We start from the raw sequence: 23,085 nt of genomic DNA on the forward strand, positions 1-23,085 counted from the left end.
CAAAAGGCTTACCTGCAGATACAGCCACTGATGCTGGTTTCCCCTTGAATTCAGACTGAACACTTACCTGCCGTATTAGATATTGCATATCCAAGCCCTGTATTGACTTTTACCTGAAGGTTTGTGATAAGCAGTGCTCTTGAAGCAAACATCCATTAACATTCAGCCTGCTTCCACTGGTGGTGAAGGGTAGGTGATGAAGGTATAAGTGAAAGAGTGGAGGAGATTTGGGGGAGTAGTTGTGTTCCCCTAGACTTTGCTGTTGGCCCAGACTTCATTTAGTTTAGTGAAATCCACAGTAAAGGGAGCGGAGAAGTGAAGCTGAACCAGTGCTTAGAAGGTGCTGAGGCCAGCCCTACCTGTTTCAAAGGCCAGGGTTCGGCCCATCAAAGGTGGGCTGGAGGGCCCTGGCCCTGCCTTGTTGTGGGCTCTTAGTTGCACCTCGTAGTCCGTGCTGGGATTGAGGCCCAGGATGGTGTAGCTGGACTCACTCGCTGGTGACATGATCAGCCAAGGGGGAGCAGTGGGGGCTGGTATGGCTGAGGGGCCAGGGTCAGCAGAGGGTTTGGGGGCCTGCAGCCTCTTTGTAAGATATGGTGTACTCTGTGATGACACCGTTGCACTCCTCTGGGGCAGGGGCAGCCAGGTGAACTGGAGGGAGCAGCAGGTGGCATTAACAAAGTCAGTAATTCTGGGGTATCCCAAGGGTGGAAAGATGGGAACTGTTATCTCCTGTTGCACTACGTCTCCGAAGCCCGCTCGGCTCTTCGCAGAGAGGACAAAGACGTAAGAGGAACCAGGGGAAAGGTTTCCGACAGTGAAGTTTTTCTCTTTATTTGTGAATTCCACTGTGGTGTCTAAAGAGGTATTCTTCAGGCCAAACTGTAGGCGGTAGCCTTGGATTACCACAGGGGCCCCTCGGCTATCAGAGCCTGACTCAGAGCACTCCACCGGAGGAGCCCACCGAACCACCGCTGAAGGACCAGATCCTGGACGCACCCAGAGGGAGGGGGGGCCGGGCACTGCAAACAATAGTGTAGGCAGCAGAAAATCAATCGTAATATATATATATATAATATATATATATATATATATATATAAAAAAAATATATCATGTAAATCTTGCGGAAGAATTAGAATTGATTTGGCTGTTTATTTACTGCTGGCTGGTGCATCTTAGCGTAAGATCAATTCTTGAGTAAGTTACTAAATCCAGTGCATTGAACTGTATACTTGGTATATGCTTACCAATCCCCAGGGTCTGCACCAGTTTGGCTTTGCTGTGCGCTCCATCGCCTTTGGTGGTGTACGCTGCCACTGAGATGGAGTACACAGTCTCTGCTTTCAGACCTCCTAAAATCAGCTCCTGTGGGGGAAAACACAGAACAGCACCATCAAATACTGGTAACTCATTCCTTTAAATGGGAGACATTACACAGATCTGTCGCTTTCCTTTCTTTACCGTTTATGCATCAGTGAGAAATAAATAAAAAAGCTACATATTAGAGGCTTAACACATCACAAGTGGTCAAACTCAATGAGGACTTCATGGCTGTCTCTGTGCAATGTAACGGATGCATTGTGCACTCACATATTGAGTTGAGTCAGCCTCCTCCATCTTATCCCACAGATGAGACACATCCCAAGGCAGCCGAGACAGATGAGACAAGGATTGAGTCAAAGGACAAAAAGGAGAGGGAAGATATTTCATGAACATCTTTTGATCAAATTTTTGGTTATGATGTCACCTGAGACTCATCCAATAAGAGGTCTTTGATCCGGGGAAGGTTTCGTGAGTCACTGCGCTCTGCACGGCTGAAATGCACTTGGTAGCCACGGACCTGGCCTTGCCGTAACCGTGGCAACACCGACCGCCAAGTGACTCGAAGTGCTGAGGAGTTGAGCGGCTTAACATCCACCTGACGAGGGGCTGCACCGGGAACTAATTGCGCACACACACACACAAATGCAAAGTTAACTAAGTGACCAACAGTCTAGCCAGTAAATAAATAATCAACAAACAATCAATACTGTTTAAGTCTGATCTATGGCTCTTATTCTTACCGTCCTCATTAGTTCTGCAAATCACCACAGGGCTGTTGGGTCCGGCCCCCTCTGCATTGAAGGCTGCCATGCTGATGTTGTACCAGCTCCATTTCTCCAGCCCCCCTAACATTGTCTGTCCCTCCTGGGCCGGGATAGGAAGCCCCTTCACATCCTGGCCCTGCCCTCCACCTTCAGCCCCAGAAACTCTCTGGTATCTCAGCTCATAACCTGCCAATTCGCCATTCTGACCCTCTATTGGAGGCGGCTTCCAATTTACTCTCAGCGAGGTGGAGCTGGCACTCTCGCACGACACACCCTCGGGGGCAGCTGAGGGCTCTGATTGGACAAGGGGCGAGGAGGGGGGCAATTGGCAAAAGGTTTAGGAGACACCCAAGATATTTGGGTTGAGAAAGCAAGAAAGGGGGGAAAATACACAGAAAAGGAAGATAAGGATAAAAAAGGAAACAATAAGAAACTGAGGTAAACTGAAATGAAAGAGATACCGCTAGGACAAACATGAGTAAGACACAAAAGGAGAGCAACCACATTATATAAAAGCATAATGTTAGCCTCATGAAATAAACCAGAGACAAGAGTATTGACCCTGAGTGGACAGCTTAATTACACCCAAGGAGAATGTGCATCCGATACCCAATGATTATATCTCATCCTCTAGCCGTTTACTAATGTCATAAAAGGATTCAGATTTATGAATGAAAAACAGATACAAGTCTTTCTTTCTAAAGCAGGAGTGCACACCTCAGTACACAGGAGCACAGACAAATATACACGTTTCACAATACCAGCCCCCATTGTAGCATCATCCTTGAGCTTCACAAAGGGAGGAAAAACAAACTATTACAGATCTCACACCTTGCTGGAAGGATTTAAGAGGCAGATTAAATATAAATCAGGAGCCCGGGAGAAAAAGGCACTCAGATGGATGTTGAAAGGCTAGAATGAAGAATTGCAGACAAGAAATTAATCAGAAGAAGGCTTGCGTATTTACTGTAACAAACAAGCCAAGAAGCACAGACCATAGATCCCTGAGCTGTAGGTATCCCTCACCCTAAAAGATGTTTGTGAAAGAGCGCGAACGCCACCACACACCTGCGCACACGGCCGCGGCGTCTGAGCGTGTGTGTGAGCTCGGGAGTGAATAGCATGTGTGTATGTGTGGGAGTGTAATAGTCATAGCTGACAGGTTCAAGCATCTATCCACTCAGCCGTACAGCCACTGTTCTGTTGGCCTCGGGGGACAATCTAGATGTGCACCAAAGCTTGGCGATAACAAAGCGCACATAACCTCCCAGGGAAATGAATTCTGCTGCATGAAATAGTCTGCTTATCTGGACCCCCCCCCCTCTCTTTCTTTCTGGAGGTAAAGAGTGAAAGGAGACCATCTAAAAGTGTTTACCACATTTTGTACTCGGTTCTAAAAATGATCTGATTGTGAATACGCAGTATGAGTCTTTCGAGAGATTATAAATACTTGACAAAAACTTACCGTTGAAGCGTTAGAGCGCCACGAACTGCAGGACTTGCTTTTCTCTCGACCACGACTACTTAATCGATTATTTTCCTTGTACCCATTTTCTCCATTATATCTGCATTTTCTTCTTGTGTGGAGATATAAGTTAACTCAATATGTCAGAGCAAAATCGTAGAACTTACGTAATTGACTGCTGTTGGCTTCAGTGATTGTGTAGAAAAAGAAAAACAGCGAAAAAGGAGACAAGGAAGAGAATCAAAGTTCGGCGCGGACAAAATACACACTTGCACTTACCTGTCAACACAGCAGGCCAACCACCATCCTTTAATGCTCCTCAACAGTGGCTGCTAGCCAATAAGTGGCGGGCATTTTCAACTTTCAAAGACATTAGACACTGATAGAGTAGAAAAAGTGAAAGGAGAGTGAAGAAAAGGAAGAGTGAAACATTAATCGCCGCTCCATCTCCATCTGTCATGATGTTGTGGTTGTGTAAGAAAGCGAGAAGCTGAGCGCAGGAAGAAAGGCACAGTCAAACATAGATAGATGGAGGTTGGGTTGGACAGATGGGCTGATAAATGAGATAGATGGAGAGATGTGAAAATGGTTCCCAGGTTTTACCGGTTCAGGAGCTGATGCGCTTTGACCTCTGTGTGTGTGTGTGTGTGTGTGTGTGTGTGTGTGTGTGTTTACAGAACACATTTTTGCATGAGATTTGTGAACAAGACTGAAACACAATAAAAAATGTTGGGAGTGCCTGCAGGTCCAGCATGGGAACCTGGTCGAACGGAGACGTACTGGCTTGTGACGTCCTCTGCACCAGCTCGTTGGTGAAAGCTCCGATGCCTTTGTTTGAGATGGCGGCCAGGGAGAAGGAGTACTCTGTGTTCGCTTTGAGACCTTCCACGGTGTAAGAAATCCTCGGCCCGAAGGTCAGCTTCTCCTGTGAGAGAGAAGAAAGAAGAGACGAGAGGTGAAATGATGGGAGTGAAAAATAAATCATTAAAGAGATGAGACTGTCACTAGCAGACACAGCGGCAATGGACACTGGGGTTAATCTTTTAAACGTCCTCCTTTTATCTGTCCTCTCATCCCTCTGTCTTGTTAAAAAATCCAGCCAGCAGACAGGTTCATAAAAAGAGAGCAAGAGAAGAGAAAGAGGTCTTACCAAGCTGCCAAACTTGACAGGTTTGTAGAGCAGCTCATAGTTGACAATGCCCTCCTTTGTGTAAGCAGGTTCCCACGTCAGCTCAATGCTGGTGTCGGCCACCTTACCAACTTTAAACTTTCCCGGCTGGCCTGGGACTGAAGGGAAAAGGAACAAATTGTCGGTCAGTATTTATGTTAATTAATTCAGTTTTCTTCCACATTCTTGTGGATTTTTGTTTTGTTGAAAACCTCATAATTGTGATGTAATTCTACATTAATATTATATTATCTAATAAAGTTGGAATGATACTGACTATTTTATTATTCTAATTTGACCATCACTTTTTACTACAGCAATTTTACCCACGTTATACCCTGTGTTTTTGTCCTTTTAAAATTTATTACAGTTATTTTTTTACTTTCCTTTAGAGCTTGTTTCTGTCTGTATTTTGCAATACTATTTATATAAGAATGGCAATAATCTTGCCACGGAAATGACAATGTCAATCAAATCTAATGAAACAGGACTGTTTGGGAGCATTTATATTTTAGTGTTAAATTATAATTAATTTATTACTAAGTATGTACTTTTCTTCTAACAAGCTATAACCACTGCTTATTAAGTCAGACCAAAATGTTACAGATAAATCTATCCATTTTAACATGACTTAATTTTTCAGTTGATATGAAGTCATAGTGGTATTAAAAAATGATTTACTAACTCTCAATGTCATAATGCACTCCCATAAATCTCCAAAATACTGGTAGTTTTGTGCATTTATAGTATCTCATTCCTTCTGTGTGCTGGAAAACTGTAGGCTTTTATGAGACATTTGATGCGGTAGCAGGAGCTCAGACGCTGCATAGATTTAAACCAGTAATACCATCAGAGTAATCGACTCTTTGTCCCTCCCATCACACACAACCTGCGACTTCACAGAAGCTGTCACAGTGACATGAGCAGCACCGAGCTTATCCCCGTTTCCTGCAGTTCTGTACCTGCAGGTGGAATTTATTCCTTCTGAAGAAGTCATACTTCCTGAGAGGTCAAGCTTATTTGCAATTAGCCGGCAATGGATTGCCTCAAAGACTTTAGATAAGACACTCGAATAAGCTACTTAACTTTGTATACCTGCACACACATAAATAATGAGTTATGTGTGCTTTGTTGCATGTGCACATCTGACAAACAACCATTAATCATGAAGATCACTACTTAGCTGTTATCTATACACCAGCATGCACACACATCTACCAAAGGTTATGTTTTTACACACACACACACACACACAAACACACACACACACACACTGACCTCCAGGCATGACTTTAACATGGACGGGGTCTGAGAAGGGTCCATCCCCTACAGAGGTGAAGGCTAGGACCTGGATGGTGTAGGTCTTCGAGGTCACCAGGCTCTGAATGGTGGTGATCACGCTGTCCTGGACATTATGGATCTGCCACTCGTTCATAGGCCGGGACGGTTCCATGGTGTAGTACACGCGGTAGCCTTTTACCTACGACAGAGGAGCAGAGAGAGAGGAAGGCCGCTAGATGAAGAGCAGGGTTTCTGGATTGGGACTGGATTTTAAGGTCACCAGTGACAAGGCTGTATTAAGGGATCCCCCACACCCCCCATAGTAATCCATAATACCACAATTTATCACAGTTAAGGTCAACACTTGTGAATTATTTTCTACTTTAGTCCAGATGGTCCTGTGGATTTGTTGGTCCAGTGTTTATCGGAGGTCACTTTCTCAAGGTGATGTCTTCACATCTGCAGCTGTTGTGCAGTTGACCCTGATGAACAAATCTCACTCTAACACCAATTTTTAGTCCAGTGCTCATATTGTAGTGTGTAAGATTTAATCACATCCACTAACCCTCTAGAGGGATTTGTTTATGGGCAGTTCAGAGTATATGTAATCCTTCTGCTATGCCATCAACCTTACCCTCCACCTCTACCACCTCTTCTGTTATTACTCTTTAATATCTATAATCCCCATAATCTATTCTGTCTTGCATTTTTATGAACCTACTACACAGTTAGGTAGGCTAGAAAAGGAAATAAGCCTCAAGAGGGACTGCTCTTAATTTAGAGAGGGCAGTCCAATTACATTTTCTTTCTTTAGAGCGTGGGGAAAGTAGCGAGGGAGTTACAGGAGGGAAATCTCTGGCAAGACACAATCCTTGCAAAGGACATGAACCAGCACACTTGAATAGCTCCCAATGGGGACTTTTATTGAGGCCTTATCGTTTTAACCTTGTGTGGACATTTGTGTCATTTTGAAATGTTGTGTCAGTCCGTAGCAAGTGATTCAGTCTTAAATGACTATTATTTTAATCATTCAGCCTTTATATGTCCCCCAACAGCAATTGATGGCATTAAACAGAAAGCACAAGAAGGACATGAACAGTTACAAATGTAAAGAAATGGATTAATGGTTTCTGTATATGCACTGAATATTACATGTTTCCTAACAGACTTAAAGGGAAACCATTCCAATAAGTTATTTCCATGGCCTAAAAAGTTCAATCAATATTTGTGAACATGAGGTACTCTCTCACTCAAAGCCAGAAACCAGAGAATTAACAGAGCCGTCCATTGTACCCTCCAACAGGGAAAAGTGCATCGGACGCTCATTCAAGTTGATGTATTCCGAGTGGGAAACTCGGGCAGGATCCATCTGGTCCAAGTTTGTCGACATAAACAAACCTGACATGCCAGCATGGTGTCACACCAAGTGAGCCGTAAGCAGAATGACCTCATCGGTTTCTACTTTATGCAGTGTTTGCGGTTACAACGTTGTAATTGACTTTTCTATTTCCATCCATTTGATTTGTGCTTGATAGAAGCCTTTGCGAACATGCAGTAGGTTACTAGACTAGGTCTCTTTTAACAGGGTCACCACGAGTCTTTGAAAGGTCTTAAATTTTAGGGAATTTAAGGTCATAACATTTCTAAAAAATGTGTATTTTGAATTCTCTTAGATAAGAGCGCTGTGGTAATTGACGTAGCTCCTTTATAGATGCTTGTGAAACATTACTTAGCTGTGTGGCGTCATGTTTCCCAAAGCAGATGCAGTGGGACGCATTAAGATTGGAAGTTGGGAATACAGACTAAGAATTATCGAGTAACAACTTCCAGTGAATCGTCGCAGGTCATCAAAAATAAAGTCTTGAGCTGCACCACAGACAATAAAGTGGAGAATGACTTGTGATCTTTTTATACCCAAATGACCTTTATTATGTATATGTCAGAGTTCTGTGTCATCTATAACATCTTTACCAAGTCAATTCAATTCAATTGTTTATACTTGTTAACACATTTGAGTTTTAGCACTTTGGGAGAAGAGTTGTTTATGGTTACTAATATTTTTGGATTGTCTTAGAGCTTAATGTATAATAATATAATAATATGTATGATTTTTGAAAACGGGCGTATGTCCCCTTTATGTTAAAATTACAGTAATTATCTGTTTTAGTTTGAACTAAATAAGACTGGAAGGCGTCGTATCAAATCAACTCTGCTTTTGTTCTGCAGCCATCTCCCAATATATTTAGAACATGTTTCTGTTTGGCAGAAAACGAATAAAAGTAAATGTAAAATGTATGTTTTCTTCTGGTTTCTCTAGAGTTTCGGTCCTCATCCCACCTGTCCGTTGGGTTCCTCCGGCTCCTCCCAGCGGACCATCACTGTGTTCTGAGATATAATGTGGGCCTGGACGTTTCGGGGAGGGCTGGCCGGGGCCTGTTCCCCTGTGCGGGCCTCCACGCGTGTAGAGGAGGGGCCCTGGCCGATGCTATTGAAGGCTGACACTCTGATTTCATACTCTGTGTTGGGGTACAGTCCCCCGATGCTGTAGCGGGTGGTGGTGATGCTGTCCACCGTCTCGTACTTGCTGTCCGGCCCTTTGGCTCTGTACTGGATGATGTAGTAGGAGACCGGGTCTGGGTTACCGGAGTCCCAGGTGATGGTCACACTGGTAGCGGTGGTCTCTGTGACAATGGGTGTGCCGGGAGGCTTTGGCAAAGCTAGGGATTAGAGAGAGGAGAGAGGAAGATATTTATATTACTTAATATATTGTTTTTTATCTGTACTGGTGTTACTAGTAGATTCATTCATATTGTACATTGTCGTATCTATGTGTACATATCACAGTGACATCTCTTCTGTTCTGTATTTTGTATAGATCTCAATACATTTTGCACTGTGGATTTAGGATTGAGGATACAATATTTACATGACAGTACACTCATTTGGTAGCTGTCTCTGTTCAAGGATGGTATAGCAAATGGCCTGATGATAAAATGCACAATAATGAGGCCGCCTTAATCATATTTAATAAGTAGAATTCTTCATTAAAGTATGGTACCAATGAGCTTGACAGGTATCAAATGTAACATTATTCTCCTATAAATGTATCCAAGTATCCCACACTCCTGACATGCACATATTAGTATTCAATGACGAGGAAACTCAGTCAAACTGGATTCATCCTTCCAGAGAGCAACAACTGAGACACTATTCCACACTGTTTTCTCTATCTGGGAGTCAAAATGGTAAATCCTTTAATTTGAGCGTCTCTTACTCTTTACTAAGACCTGAGCGGTGGCCTCGATGATGCCCAGGCTGCTCATGGCCACACAGGTGTAATTTGCGGACTCCCGGACACCGTTGAGCTCCAGCACGTTCCGTCCGATCGGCATTTCATCCTCTGGGGTCAGGTCCTCACTTCCCAGCATCCACTTGACGTAGGGCATGGGCGAACCCACGGCCACGCAGGTGATGTTGACGCTCCCTCCTGGCATGATCTCATGGTTGGAAGGGAGGATGGAGAAACGGGGGGGCACACGGCGCACTGGGAAAGGAGGAGAGTCGGGGAAGAAAGCAAGGGGGATGGGGGTTTAGGAGTAAGGTGAGGGACGAGAATAGTGGGGAAGGGATTGAGGAGGAGAAAGGTGGAGAAAAAGAAGGGGGCAGGAGGAGTGAGGGAGAGAGAATCAGAGAGAAAGAGAGAGGAAGAGCAAGGCAGAGAGCAAGATTGAGATGGAGAAAGAAAGCGAGGGCAAGAGAGATAAAAAGAAAGAAAAAGAGAGAGGAAAGAGAGGAGAGGTAACAGGAAGGGGGAGAATGAACTTCAGGGTTTTTACAGAAAATTACAAAGGGATATTTCAAGTTTAGTCCCAATTACTTTATGGTATTGATGATTCCAACAGAAAGACACAAATCTTGTGTTGAGCTCAACCATTCAGTGAGCTGCCTACTCAAAATGATATTGTGACAAACTCTTGAGTATCATTTCAACCAGGACATGACACCTATAGTCAGTTTCTCTTCTTAAAAAAACTAATGCTTTTTTCTTATTGGTTATCATTCACTTTTAAGCCGATACATAAAATGTTCTGATTCAGATTTGTGACTATAGTTGTATTATTATTACATGTCCCCCTCCAAGCAATAACTAATCATGTTAAACTTTACCAGGAACGTCAGTGAGAAACTTTACTTTATTGAGATTGCCGTGCCTTGAGGAGCTTCTGCATTCAATGAGCTCTTTTTAGAGCTAGTATGCATCATAGGGGCCGATCAATAGGCCCTGCCAGCTATTTGTGTCCCCATAAGAAGTACAAGTAAAGTAGCAAGTTATATCCAATACTGGATCTGTAGGAGCTTGGTTGACTGTATATTAGGGAGAGATGCATCGAGAGACTGAACTCATAGGTCACTTGCATGCCTGGGCGACTCAAGAGGGATAAAATGGTGGAGAAACACAAAGAAGAGAACGAAGAACTGAAGAGAGGGAGACAGAGAGAAGCGAGACAAGAGCAGAGACTCCGGAGAGATAGACAGAGAGAGAAAGAGAGAAAAATATAGAGATAGAGAGAGAGAGAAATATAGAGATAGAAAGAGAGAGAGAGAGAGAGCGATAGATAGAGAGAGAGACAGAAAGAAAGAGGCAGCTCTGCTTCTCTTCCAGACAATGACAGGCAATGTAGCAGAGGACAGCCACATTGTACAACAAGATACTGTACAATACATAGGATTCATAACTGATACAGTGTGTAGTCAAATGAATTGAAGATGCTGACAGGAGTGGATCGAGGGTTCTAAGAGGGTGTTGTGGCAATTACAGAGTGATCATTGGACACATTAAGTAAAAAACATCAAGACAGCATGAAAGAGGCAGAACGGGAAAGAACGAGTGCGAGCAAAAAGAGAGATATGTGAGGTAGTATGTGCATGTTTATAAGTTAATAAACTTATGTACATGTGTCTGTCGCTCCTACACATCAGGGTGCAGACAGAATGCAGAAGAAGAAGAGAAAAAAGGGGGAAGGTAGGGGAGGGGAAAAGACAGGGAAGTGGAGATAAAGAGAGAATTAGAAGAGGGTTTTAGGGCAAGGAGGGAAAAAGGGGGAAGAAGAGAGGAGCGAGGAAGAAGAAAACACATGGATCTATTTAAAAACACGGCTATATACCAGAGTCAGGCCCATTCAGAAAGTAGGAGCTTCCAAAGTAAGAGAAAAGACTAGTAGAGATCAGATGTTGAAGGAAGAGAAGAAGAAGATACCCAGGTCACAACACAGGAAACAGAAAGAGACAGAGAGAGTAACGGACAAACATCTCTGCATGAAAGAGAGAATGAGAGGGAAGGCAGACAGAGAGCAGAAACATTTTCCTAACACTAGGAAGCTCATATGTATAATAAAACATGGACATGGAAAGGAACATATGTTCCAAAAGTGTGCCAAAAGACATAACATAAAAATATAATGAAATCAAAAGTTACAGTAGCAAAACAAATACTTTTTTTTTTTTTGGATGACAGCAGTAATTCTAATATTTCTATATAATATAAGAAATGAAAAAAATGACATAAAGACAAATAAATAACTTTGGGTAAATGTTCTGCATAACCTCCACTCCTTAATGTGTCACATCATTACTTGGAATCTTCATGGGCCACATCTCCCTACTCAAAGAATCTAGAGACAATTAAATAGAAGTTAACATTTTTGCATGATTTCAAGAAATTGAAAAATATAAATGAAAAGTTGCCGTGACGTCACTATCATTTCATAAATAACGATGAAGTGCAGATGGAATACTTGTAGAAATAAATATTGGAAGATACCCAGAATTGGATACAGAAGTTGAAGACAAGAAAGAGACAAAGAGACAAAAACAGGTAGATCTGTTAGAAAACAGACATGATTAGGCAGGCATCTCCTCACCTGAGCATGCTGGAGACAGACAGGCAGACAGACAGACAGACAGACAGACAGACAGCACCCATCACAGCTCCATGCACAAGACAAACACAGCAGGTGCAACGTAGCATCACTAGACACTATCACTTTCATTCCCTTTTTGTATAATTATCAATATGGCAAAATGAAACAACAACTAAAAAGACAATTATTTAGCTGATGGATTACTTTGGCAATATGAGCAACAACAGGATGAAGGTGAAGACTCCAGATGATCGTTTAGGAACCTGGAACATGGACCCAGCAGCATTTCTAAGAAGGATCCACTGCAGAGACATTGCAGAGTACTTTACAATAAAGTGAGCTCATAACAAGGGATAATCCTTCACATGCTCACAGAGCATCTAGCCTCAAGTTAATCAAGCCCTGTCACATGACTCCCCTCCATTTCTATACAGTTTGTGAGAGCCAGGAGCTTCACTCTTTATTAGCGGGGATATCATTAGCCCCGTCCTCTGCAGGGAGGCTGGAGGCTATACAGGCTGGGGAGACCTTGGCACAGCCACAAGGATTACCGCGGCATCTCAGCTCTGCTCCATACCCGTTCGGCTCCGTCGCTGAGCTGACATTTACGCAGCACCATCCAGTCAGTCTCAAGGACACTGCTTTTATTACCCACTGTAATAAGAGGGAATCATTAATATCCCCTCCATATCTAAAAATGAGGAATTTCAAATGTCATACAATAGAGGCGCATCGGAGTATTTGGGAAAGATAGCAACAGCCAGAGATACAGTAGAGGCTGTATTACAGGTAAACAGCCTTTAATTACTTTACAAATACTCAATTATTAGTAAAGGTCCTGCATGTCTTATGAACGATATACATATTTCAAAATGTTTTTTACTTAAATTGACATTGTTTCACTTTTTACCAAGAGCTCAAGCAAAATCCTAACCGCTCATGCAACAAGTGGAAAAGAGTCATACAATCTGAGCACTGACCCAGTCATGTGACATAGCAATATCTAGTTGTAATTGGACTGTTGTAATTGGACACGGTGGAACTCATTTGAACTATTTAAATACTGTTGTGGAGTCTAATCTATACAATGCATCATCATTTAAAAGATCATTCTATTATTTTTATGTCAACATGTTAACTTCTTAAGTAACCTGTGACTATAGCTGATAAATACATGTAGTGGAGTAAAAAGTATTTCCAAATATTCTAACGAGCATTATTCTATTTTATATTTAGTCGCTTCCAAACCGAGGGCGATGTTTTCCATCTTGAGTTTATGGCATGAATCCGACCGAATATGTTTTCTCCTATAAACCTGCGCATCACACGTAGTGTCAACACAGAAGGGTACAAGCGTGACTGCGAGTGCAAGATTTTCACTCAATGCAACAAGTGCACAATTTGGACCAGATATGGGGACATGAGAGCCGGGACACAACGTTACGAATGATCATACAAAAGAAGACACAAAAAAAAGGAGACAGTAGCAAGACATGAGAGGACGGCAAGTTCAGTACAATCCGAGCACATCGATAGGCCTGAACACACACTCTGTGCCATGCTCCGGTGTCAGTCCGTCAGTCAACAGACATGCAAGCGGTTCTTCTTTCTCTTTCTCTCTCGCTCCTTCCATGCAAACATCGCCTCTTTTAATCTTCCAATTCTTGGGTCTCCATGACAACAAGATCATACCATGCAGGAAACATTGATCGGGGAATGTGAAGGCAATACCAAGGGTTTCTGCACACAAGGCCTCACAATGCAGACAATGTACTCTGCTGCGTAGGCAGACCACTTCATCACCGTAGCAGCTTTAGAGAAATCAACTCTCTTCCTTTTCAGAGACAATATCATTTCACTTCAAATCTACACCGGTGTCCTTTAAATGTTTTTTTTTTTCTTTTTTGTTTCTCTCTGTTTCAATAAGTGAAGCTTTCTGAAACAAAGGAGTAACAAAAGAAAAGAAAGAGCACACCAACCTTCTCGAAGCTCTGAGGGATGAGAGGGGGTTGATGCAGAACACAATGACGTGAGGGGAGGGGGGGGAGAGAGAGAACGGGGAAACACAGAGAGAATAAAAATGGCCAGCGCAAAGCCACTCGCTCCACTGCATCACACACACTCACCAACACGCACACATCGCATACACACTCCTCCAATATCCCACTTAACATAGACACTAAAATTTATCAATCTCAATATTGGTCGTGATCTTTCAGCCATAAGCCAGTGATACATCAGCACAATTATGTGCACAATTATGCCATTAATGTAAACATCGTTAAGAGTAAACTATACCCTGATCGTTCCCAAATCCATTCAAACTTCCAATCAAATTTGTGCATCTTTTGTGAAACATGTTGCTGTTAATCTGCCTCTTGTACAGAAGCCGTTTTAGTAGACAGATCAGTGACGTTTCATGCAGTTAAACCAAGGTGTGTTCCCAACTTCATGTTCAATTTGATGCCACTGTAGGGGCTCGCACCGAGGTTTAAGGTGGACTTGTTAAGGGTGATTGTGAGAAATACCAAACAACAGGATCAACATATATTGTAGACAATGGATGAGTTAGTAATACTTGTTTAAAAGGACAAAAGTAAAATAGACTTTATTCATACCAAGAGTGGCTTAATAATAGTGATTCCTGTGTGTTTCCCTGTGCATGTGTGCGTGTGTGTGTGCATGTGCAAGTGCGTGTGCGTGTGCGTGTGCATGTGCGTTTCTGGGTTCAGGTCCTACCTCGCACATACAGGTTAGCAGGGGAGGAGTAGCGCACCCCTTGAGAGTTGGTGGCCACACACTCGTACTTCCCTTGGTCCGTTTCCTCGCTGTTCTCAATCTGTAGCGCTCCTGCAACACAGAGAGAGAGAGAGAAAAGAATAAAGATGTTCAGTCGAGTTTGTCGAAAATGTTTCTGCTGCTATCAGTCTTTCTTTGCTTCATCTCCTTTTCACCCTGAGATGCTTGTGTGTTGGTCTGTTTCTGGTATATTTGGACTCTAGGGTATCCTCACTTGCATCGCTTCAACATCCAATAGTCAGCTTTGATGTTATATCTGTGAGGCAGCGTCGGAATGGGTCTCATATACCAGTAGTATTTTTTAAAGAACCATGTATTTTCTTCTTCCGTTCTCGGCAACACATACAAGTCAAAAGCAAGTCTCAAAATGACATTTTAAAAACTCAGATGACACTTTGATGACTTTTTGTTCTACACCGCTTTACAAGCTAGTGATTCCACTCCTGCAGCAGGCAGGAGAGGAATCTGACGTGTGAACGAGCCTTATCAGACGCTTTATCAGACGTCAACAAGCCGACAATGCTCTTTAACTCCTCAACTTGTTTCTTTTACTTCCTCGGTTCTTATCCTGCTACCCTGATCCCATCGTGGTAAACAGCGTATCCCTAAACGGGCTATAATTACACACACTGCATGTCAGGTATTCTTCTCATTCACAGGGTGCTATTCTTACTTTTTTTTGTTTTTTGCTAACAGCCTTTTGAATTACCAGCAGTGATTTTTTTTCTTCTGCTCTTTCAGTCTACTCTGTCACATTCATCTCATCTGAAACTGACTTTGACATGGAGCCTAAGGAGGAAGAACAAAACCATGGATTACACTCTGCTGCAGGAGGAGATGAAAAAGACACAACTCAAAACGCACATAAGACACACACACACACACACACACACAAAAAAAAAGCCAGTTTGAGTCTGATACAAAGCCCAGTGTTTTGTATCAGATCGTCTGTGAGACGGATAAAAGGGAGCTGGTGTGTGAGAGATGTATGGAACTATATAGAGGAACAGAAGATGTACGCTCTGACCTTCCACATAGATACATGGTGGTGAAAGAAGTTACAAATACTCCATTACAAAAGTCCTGCTTTCAGAAAGTGCAGACTTATTACAATTAAAAATGTACATCAAATGAGAATGCTGGATTATTATTAATTATTATCATTATTGAGGATTTGTTGCTTTCACAGCTTTAAACATGATCATAACAGCGTATTTGGCTTTTGGACTGTTGGTCAGGCAAAATAATAGTTCATAATTACAGATAATAAATAATCGCTAGTTGCAGCCCTCAAGAAAAGCAGAAGTCCCTCAAAATTAAATCTAATACCATGGCGAAAAAAGCTTTTAATTATTAAATCTTAAAAACACGGCCAGTTGAGCACTAAAAGGTTCCATGAAAAACATGTGTGTGTGGTGTGGTGTGTTGTGTGTAATTTACAGTTTACCACAGATTACACAATAGCTGATCAGTATATGCAAGTTTATAAAACATGCTTTTGGATTCTCAGAGGAGGGAATGTTTGACTTGTTAAACACAGCGAGGGCACGACTGAGTGTGTGAGTGTGTTTAGTGAGCTGAGGCTCTGCTAGCTGAAGCTGTCATCCATTTGATTCTGTCTTCTGCAGTTACATGAAAGGAAAACAGCTTGCGCCCTCCTCTTTCTCTCTATTTTTCCATCTCTCATTTCCCCGCGGTACAGGGCAGAGTTGGGAGATAAACAGGAATAAATTATCTGCTCTACAAGCCCAGCCTCCTCTCCAGAAATAGGCAGAGGCATAAGGAGAAGTGAGGGAAAGACAGAGTGGAGGAGAGATGGAGCTGGACAGGTGGACAAGAACTCATCTGACAGCTGGAAACAGCTCATATGGTTAACCACCGACACACATTTGACAATGGGCAATTATAATATTTTTTTATGCAAAACATGTTGTTACCATACATGGAAAAAGACGATGTTGAGTATGTATGCGCGGTTAAAGGTCACCCCATCTATACACACACAAAGAGCATTGACAGATAACTGGCAAAGGACACACATTCAGTGTGGAAAAGCGGGACTAAAAGCTGTAAAAAAAGATAACAGAGAAGAAGAGGGAGCAGTTTGTTCGTAAGTCTGGAAGCTGCTGACGGATCCAAAATGAGATGTGACTTCAGTAAATTGAGCTGATGTAAAATTGCGGAAGGACGGTGTATAATTTCCGCTGGGCCGAGACTCAACCGATCAGATGACAACAGATACGGCTAACGTGATAGCTCTGCCAGAGCATCTAGGTCAAACAGATCACCTGGACTCCCGTCTCCCACGAGGTGAGACCTTAACTTTAACTTGGGCGGGACATTTACCAACAATCAAGACAGACGTGCAATGAGGTTTACGTAGCGCAAAACTAAAACTTACTTCACACTATTGTTAGCTATTGAGCATAAAGTGTATTTCATATAGACCTAAAACAGTTAGACCATTAAGGGCTTGACAGAAATGTAGAAATCTGCAACAATTTTGTGATTAACCGGTACATTCTTTTAATTTTATTTTTTATAATCAGCAAATTAATAGATAATGAAAATAATCATTAGTTGCTATTTAGTTTATTGGCTGATTCATCAGTGCCACAAACGGACATGGAAACTAGATTTTGTATAACAAAGTATAACAAATCACAACATGAACAATTCTTGACTCCACATTTTCTGTCATTCTAGAAACATGATCGATAACTATCATTTGTTTTTATGGCCAGTGTCCTTATTTCCCATTAAATGTCATTGTTTGTCTGTTAATCAGCAGGATTGCTCAAAAACAGATGGGACCAAAAACAACCCAGAGGCACACAAATATCGCTGTTTCACTCTAAAGCTGATTTAAAGAAACTAAATGGTGTCTTTGTGTTTTAATCGCTTCCTTTTTGCTTTAGATAAAAGGTCTACGCAGGCTGTTGAGTGCTTAGGTAAACACTCCAGATCTCAGTCCCAAATATCAGAGATGGACAGATAGCTTGTCACGGTTCTCCTCACGCACACCTACACTGCTGCAGCAGATGGCATGCATGCCTTGGTTGAGGTATAACGGAAAGGTTCAACTCGATACTGTGCCATATGTTTTGTATCCTCAGGAAACTGGATGGCGTTTGTGGGCAAGCTTCATGTGGGCCGATGGCCGCCGTCTGGACAGTTACCTGCATTGAGAGGACACCCCATGTGATGGAGACTTATGGGCTGTGAAATGGCTCTGAGTCGCCTTTTGTGGGATTTGACGGCAGTCATTCTCAATATCATTTTTCATGCTGACCCCAAATGGGTCATAAAATATTTCCAGGACCAAACAGAGAAGGGAAATGAAAAGAGACAGAGAGAAAACAATAATTGTGTCCAAAAACAGATCCCTGGCTGCGGTCCAACAAGAGCTGGCAGCCGTCCACTAAATCAGAGGCGGTTCTTGGAAGGTGTCCCCATTAAACAGATTTTAAAGGTGTGTTTCATCCATAACACATCTCTGTGCTATTTCGTGTTGCTCAGGTGTAATTGATTTCCTCCAAATCATTGCGCTGCAGTGTTTGGTTCATTATACAGCGCATTTTGTTGTTCGACTTTGCAACGCTTTTGGTGATTTGAAATCCTATTAAGCCCTGAAGTGAATCTAACTGTGCCATTTGTCTTGCTTCGTGGCCTCACGTTCTGTACCGGTGAATCAGAGTCATGTCTCTGTGTGACATCCTCTCAGAGCAGACCAGGGGAAACTTATTATGATAGATATTGTATACCAATGATATTACTGCACTTACTAAGAGAGAAAATTGTGGGAAAGAGTATTGTTTCAAGATGCATGGAGAGGTTAAAGGGAGGTTCTCTTTTTGCTCCAAAGCCACCAACACTTTCTCATAAATTATAAGTAGAGAATAAAGAAACGTTAGCATTTTGTTTATGGATCACGACACTGTTCCCTCTGGCATGAGGTTTCTACTGGACACGCTGTAGCTTTAAAAGTCTTGATTTCTTTATCTATTGTCTCGCCTGCATCCATGCAGTAGCAAGACCCACCCACACCCACTGCAGAGCATTTTACACAGAAGCAATTCCACTTGTGGTACCATGTAATTCACAATGGTGAGCATCCATTTTTACACATCAACGGGGTGTAGGAGCTAAAACTGGTCTCAGCACAGAAAGACCCGCCGACCCGCAAACACTACAACTGACCGTTCATTAAACCCTCCCCTCCAGTATCATAGCAACCGTAACGAGACATGGCAGACGGGACATGCTTTGGATCTCTACCGTGTCGATGCGGTGTAGTAACAGCCGTTCTCTCTTCTGGTTTCCTTTTTCCTTTTGTTCTTTTTTAAACCAAAAGCACAAGAGCAACATTGTAAAGAACGGACTAAACAGTGTTTGCCTACCTTCAGTAACTCTGTAAGCCCACCGTCGTAACAGTTTCATCTTTCATTGTTATGTTTATGTGCAATAGCTTCTGCAAAACAAACCAACGATGTACCTTTATTTCCATGTCTTTTACATTAATTTTTTTGCCTGTGACATGCTGCATATTAAATTGTATGTAGACATCAATTGCATATTTAAGACTCTTTCACATGTGTAGTTTTGAGTATCAGCCAGAGACAGGGTTTTGAACCAGGTTTTCCAGCTCACTCACAGAGCTAGAGCCAGTGATGGAAGAGGTACTCAGATCCCGTACTTAAGTAAAATAAGTACATACTACTGTCATGGTCTTGGGTTTTTTGTTTAGCCGTTTCCTACTTTATTTTGAAATTTGACTAGTTTTACTTCCTGTCTTGTGAGTTTTCTCACTTTTCTGATTGTCTGCCCTGGCCTGATCAGTTTCACCTGTCCCTCGTTAGTCCTACGCTCACCTCTGCTCACCTATTTTCAGTTCCATGAGCAGTCACTCTTTTTACACCCCACAGTTCCTCTGTTTTTTGTTGGTTTGTCTTTTGTGCTGTAAGGAGTCGCTAGCTAAAAGTAGCTAAAAGTACAAATGTATTTATATTGATATATAATAGCATCAAAATACACTTCAAGTACCAACATTAAAAAGGTTCATTATACAGAATGGCCCATTTCAGAATCATATATTTCAAATCACTGCATTAGAATTATTTATATTAATGTATTCATCACTAATGCGGCTACTTCTTACTGCTGAGTAATAATGCATTGTTATTCATAAGTTAATTTACATTAATAATCTAAATATGTTAATTAACTAAGGTTATCAGATAAATGTAGGACAGTTAAAAGTACAATATTTCCCTCCGAAATGTAGTGGGGTAGAAAGACGTAAAATGGAAATACGTAAAGTACACGTACCTAGAAATAATTAAAAGCGAATGTACTGAATGTAGTTACACTCGACTACTGGCTGATAACATCATTTTCGATCTTTCAAAAATTACTTAAAGATGAATGTGGTTCAGTCTGATACCGTTGTCATTATAAACTGCATGCGTTGTGCTTGACAGGTGCAGCACCAGTGACTAAAAATGTGAAAGCGTGAGATCTAAATTTGTTTCAACAGCGTAATGGCAAACTGTGCAAACTGAGAGCAGACACAAGGTTGACAGAGGGCACGAGTGATCAGTGAAGGATATTGGCTGACAGCAGGCAGATATCAGAGCTGGCAGGACGGAGGAGCACTGCACAAAGAATATGGATGAAGCACCAACAAAATGGTTTCGCCTCACCATCACTTTCATTCCCCCTGAGGACGGCGAGAAAATACGTGTCTGCCTACTCTAGGAGACTTAGGAGGCATAAACAAAGCTGAACTAACAGTTTTAAGTACAATATGTTATTCTTCTGTATTCATCCCTCGATCTATCTGCACAGACACACTCGTTCTCTTTTTTTGTAGCAGCAAAGAACTCTTCCCTCCCTCTTTCCCCCTGTTTCTGTCACTGGCAATTTCAGTGATCTTACGTTCGGATTTTAGGACACTGAGCTCATTCCACACAATTTCAGGCTGGGCGGGTCAAAAGATGAGAGGAGCATCAGTTAAACTCTCATGTATGTATCTATTGATTTTGAGAAAAGAGAATTATGTTTGTTTTTTTCCTCCATCAATTATAATATCAAGCATTTATTTAAAATTGGATTTACTTTATAATTGTTTTTAAAACTTTTTCAACCCACTTGATGACCTGGCTTTTCTCAATTGCATGCTGGCATGATTTTATTTGTATATTTATTGTTCACAATGAAAATGTCATCTTTTTATAATCTTTTCGCCCTAATGTTTATTAAAAACAGCATTTCTTTCTTGGCTTAAGGGCCGCACAATTAGCCTGCAGCCTTTAATGAAATTTGCTTTAAAAAGGTTTTATACCCCCAAAGGATGGCTATACAGCATGTAATCCCTCAATCATAATTAAAACATGATAATCACCAAACAGGGATTTCACCTGATAGAAATGCTAAGCTTTAGAAGCACTGTTTGTTTACTTGTTTTCAAATGAAATAATCTGACAATAACTGCTGGGCTATCTCACCTGATCGGAGCTGTTTGATGCGACCCTGGCTGCTGATGGGGTCGATAGGGAGGAAGTCTTTGAACCAAGAGATCTCTGGGTCAGGAATGCCGCTGGCTGCGCACAGCATGGTGGCCGTCCTCGTCCTCTCCACCACCTTCAGCTGGGGACCCATGTCTATACTGGGGAAGCCAAATGGCAACAGGTCCTCTGGAAGGATGAACAGAAAGAAATAAAGTATTTAGAATTAATCGCAGCAGGCAGCATTCAAAACTCATAGCAAGTAGTCAGAACACAAAGCCTAAAATGATATCCACATGGTGGTATGAAAGGAAAAGTGCATCACCAACATTTTTCGGATGCATCATTTGGGGACCATGTACACCGAAGTTCAAGAGTTCAAGTTCAGTCTGGAGCAAAGTGATGGACTGACTCACTGTCAGAAGGACAATGCCACACCGAGAGTCACGCGGCTCGTGCGAAAGACGTATCTCTGCCTGCAGAAAGACAGTCAACCCTGCCATGCATTAATCCTTACTTTCCTTCTTCCAAGGTGAAATATAACACTTGCTCACACACATGCACAGTGATGTGAGAGCCACTGACCAACCCCCCTCTAACATCTGCAGGCCCTTGAAAGTGGAGATAGAGGCGAGGACAGATGACCTCCTGTACCCTTCCTCATCAAAGTCGCCTGTTCGCTCCTACAGCTAGCTAGTCATTAGGTGATCCAGCAGGCAGCACAGCCACAGCTAGTGTGTGCGTGCGTGTGCGTGTGTGTGTGTGTGTGTGTGTGACAGGCCATTTCTACAGGAGTATAAACATACCGCCCAGTCAGCAGGAGCTACTTAAATGCTGCACACACACACACACACACACACACACACACACACACACACACACACACACACACACACACACACACACACACACACACACACAACACACACAACACACTCCTAACCTGGAAACACAGGTGGCAGTGTCAGTGAACTATGAGTTTTCCATGGTGTGGCTCTGTGTTATGTTGTGGTAATGATTTATGTCTAATAACTATGCAGAGAGCCGCTCAGAAACAGCAGCAGCAATTAGAAGCTGGGATCAAGAGGAGGGGCAGGGCACTGGGGGTAATAAGGACTTGTTAGCAGTAATTGTTAAAATGTACCAACGATTAGAGAGGCCGGTCTGGGATGCATAGCGTCTGGATATGTCTGATTATGTTGTGGGGCAGTGGATAAGTGTGTGTGTTTCCTGTGTATCTGTGTGTGTACATATTTGTTTCTATGGCCATCTTCTCATTAGCATCTTCACAGATTTGTGCGATACGGGTAGAGAAATGTACAGACACGTCCACACATATCCAGGAAAATCAAGGTGTGTGCATGCAGAAAAGCAGTTGCTTTCTATTTCACATACACACAAACACATACACACACACTTTCTGTGGTGAATGGGATTAAGCAGCTCGGTGACAACAGTCCAGATGGCCAGACACGTAATCAAGCATCCATCAGCACTCCTGCTTCCTCCTCTCCTTACCCTTTTAACCACTCTATCCCTCTCGCACATACACACAGACACCTCCCCCATACCTGGAACTTTAATTATATATTCCACTTTCCTACTGCTGCAAGGCAATTATGAAGATGGCAATTCACTCGGCTAATAAATCAAACCCACAAAAGTCCATAAGAGTTTGCTTGCTCAAGCCGGGCATCACTGACAAGTCTGGAGCGAAAGAGTCTGAGACTCAGACTGTGGCCACATCGACTGCTCCTCCCCTCCTCTGGGGCCCCCTGCTACCTAACCACATGACAGACGTGTTTTCCATCTGCGATGGGAAGGAAAGGCCGAGTGGAGATAGGATCTATCGCTCTC

The 23,085-nt window shown here is 42.4% G+C and overlaps 1 protein-coding gene across 1 annotated transcript in view; it reads right to left on the bottom strand.

The window, feature by feature from the left end:
* The window catches only part of LOC117746882 (receptor-type tyrosine-protein phosphatase S-like), a 46,259-nt gene that overhangs the window by 13,315 nt on the left and 9,859 nt on the right, over window positions 1-23,085 (bottom strand). The window contains 8 exon segments of the mRNA XM_034556214.1: window positions 4,334-4,478; window positions 4,704-4,840; window positions 6,000-6,201; window positions 8,340-8,719; window positions 9,277-9,546; window positions 13,903-13,914; window positions 14,663-14,773; window positions 21,229-21,417. Of these exon segments, the coding sequence (XP_034412105.1) occupies window positions 4,334-4,478; window positions 4,704-4,840; window positions 6,000-6,201; window positions 8,340-8,719; window positions 9,277-9,546; window positions 13,903-13,914; window positions 14,663-14,773; window positions 21,229-21,417 (1,446 nt within the window).

The sequence above is a fragment of the Cyclopterus lumpus genome, chromosome 17 (genome assembly GCF_009769545.1).
Source record: "Cyclopterus lumpus isolate fCycLum1 chromosome 17, fCycLum1.pri, whole genome shotgun sequence".
Classification (NCBI taxonomy): domain Eukaryota; kingdom Metazoa; phylum Chordata; class Actinopteri; order Perciformes; family Cyclopteridae; genus Cyclopterus; species Cyclopterus lumpus.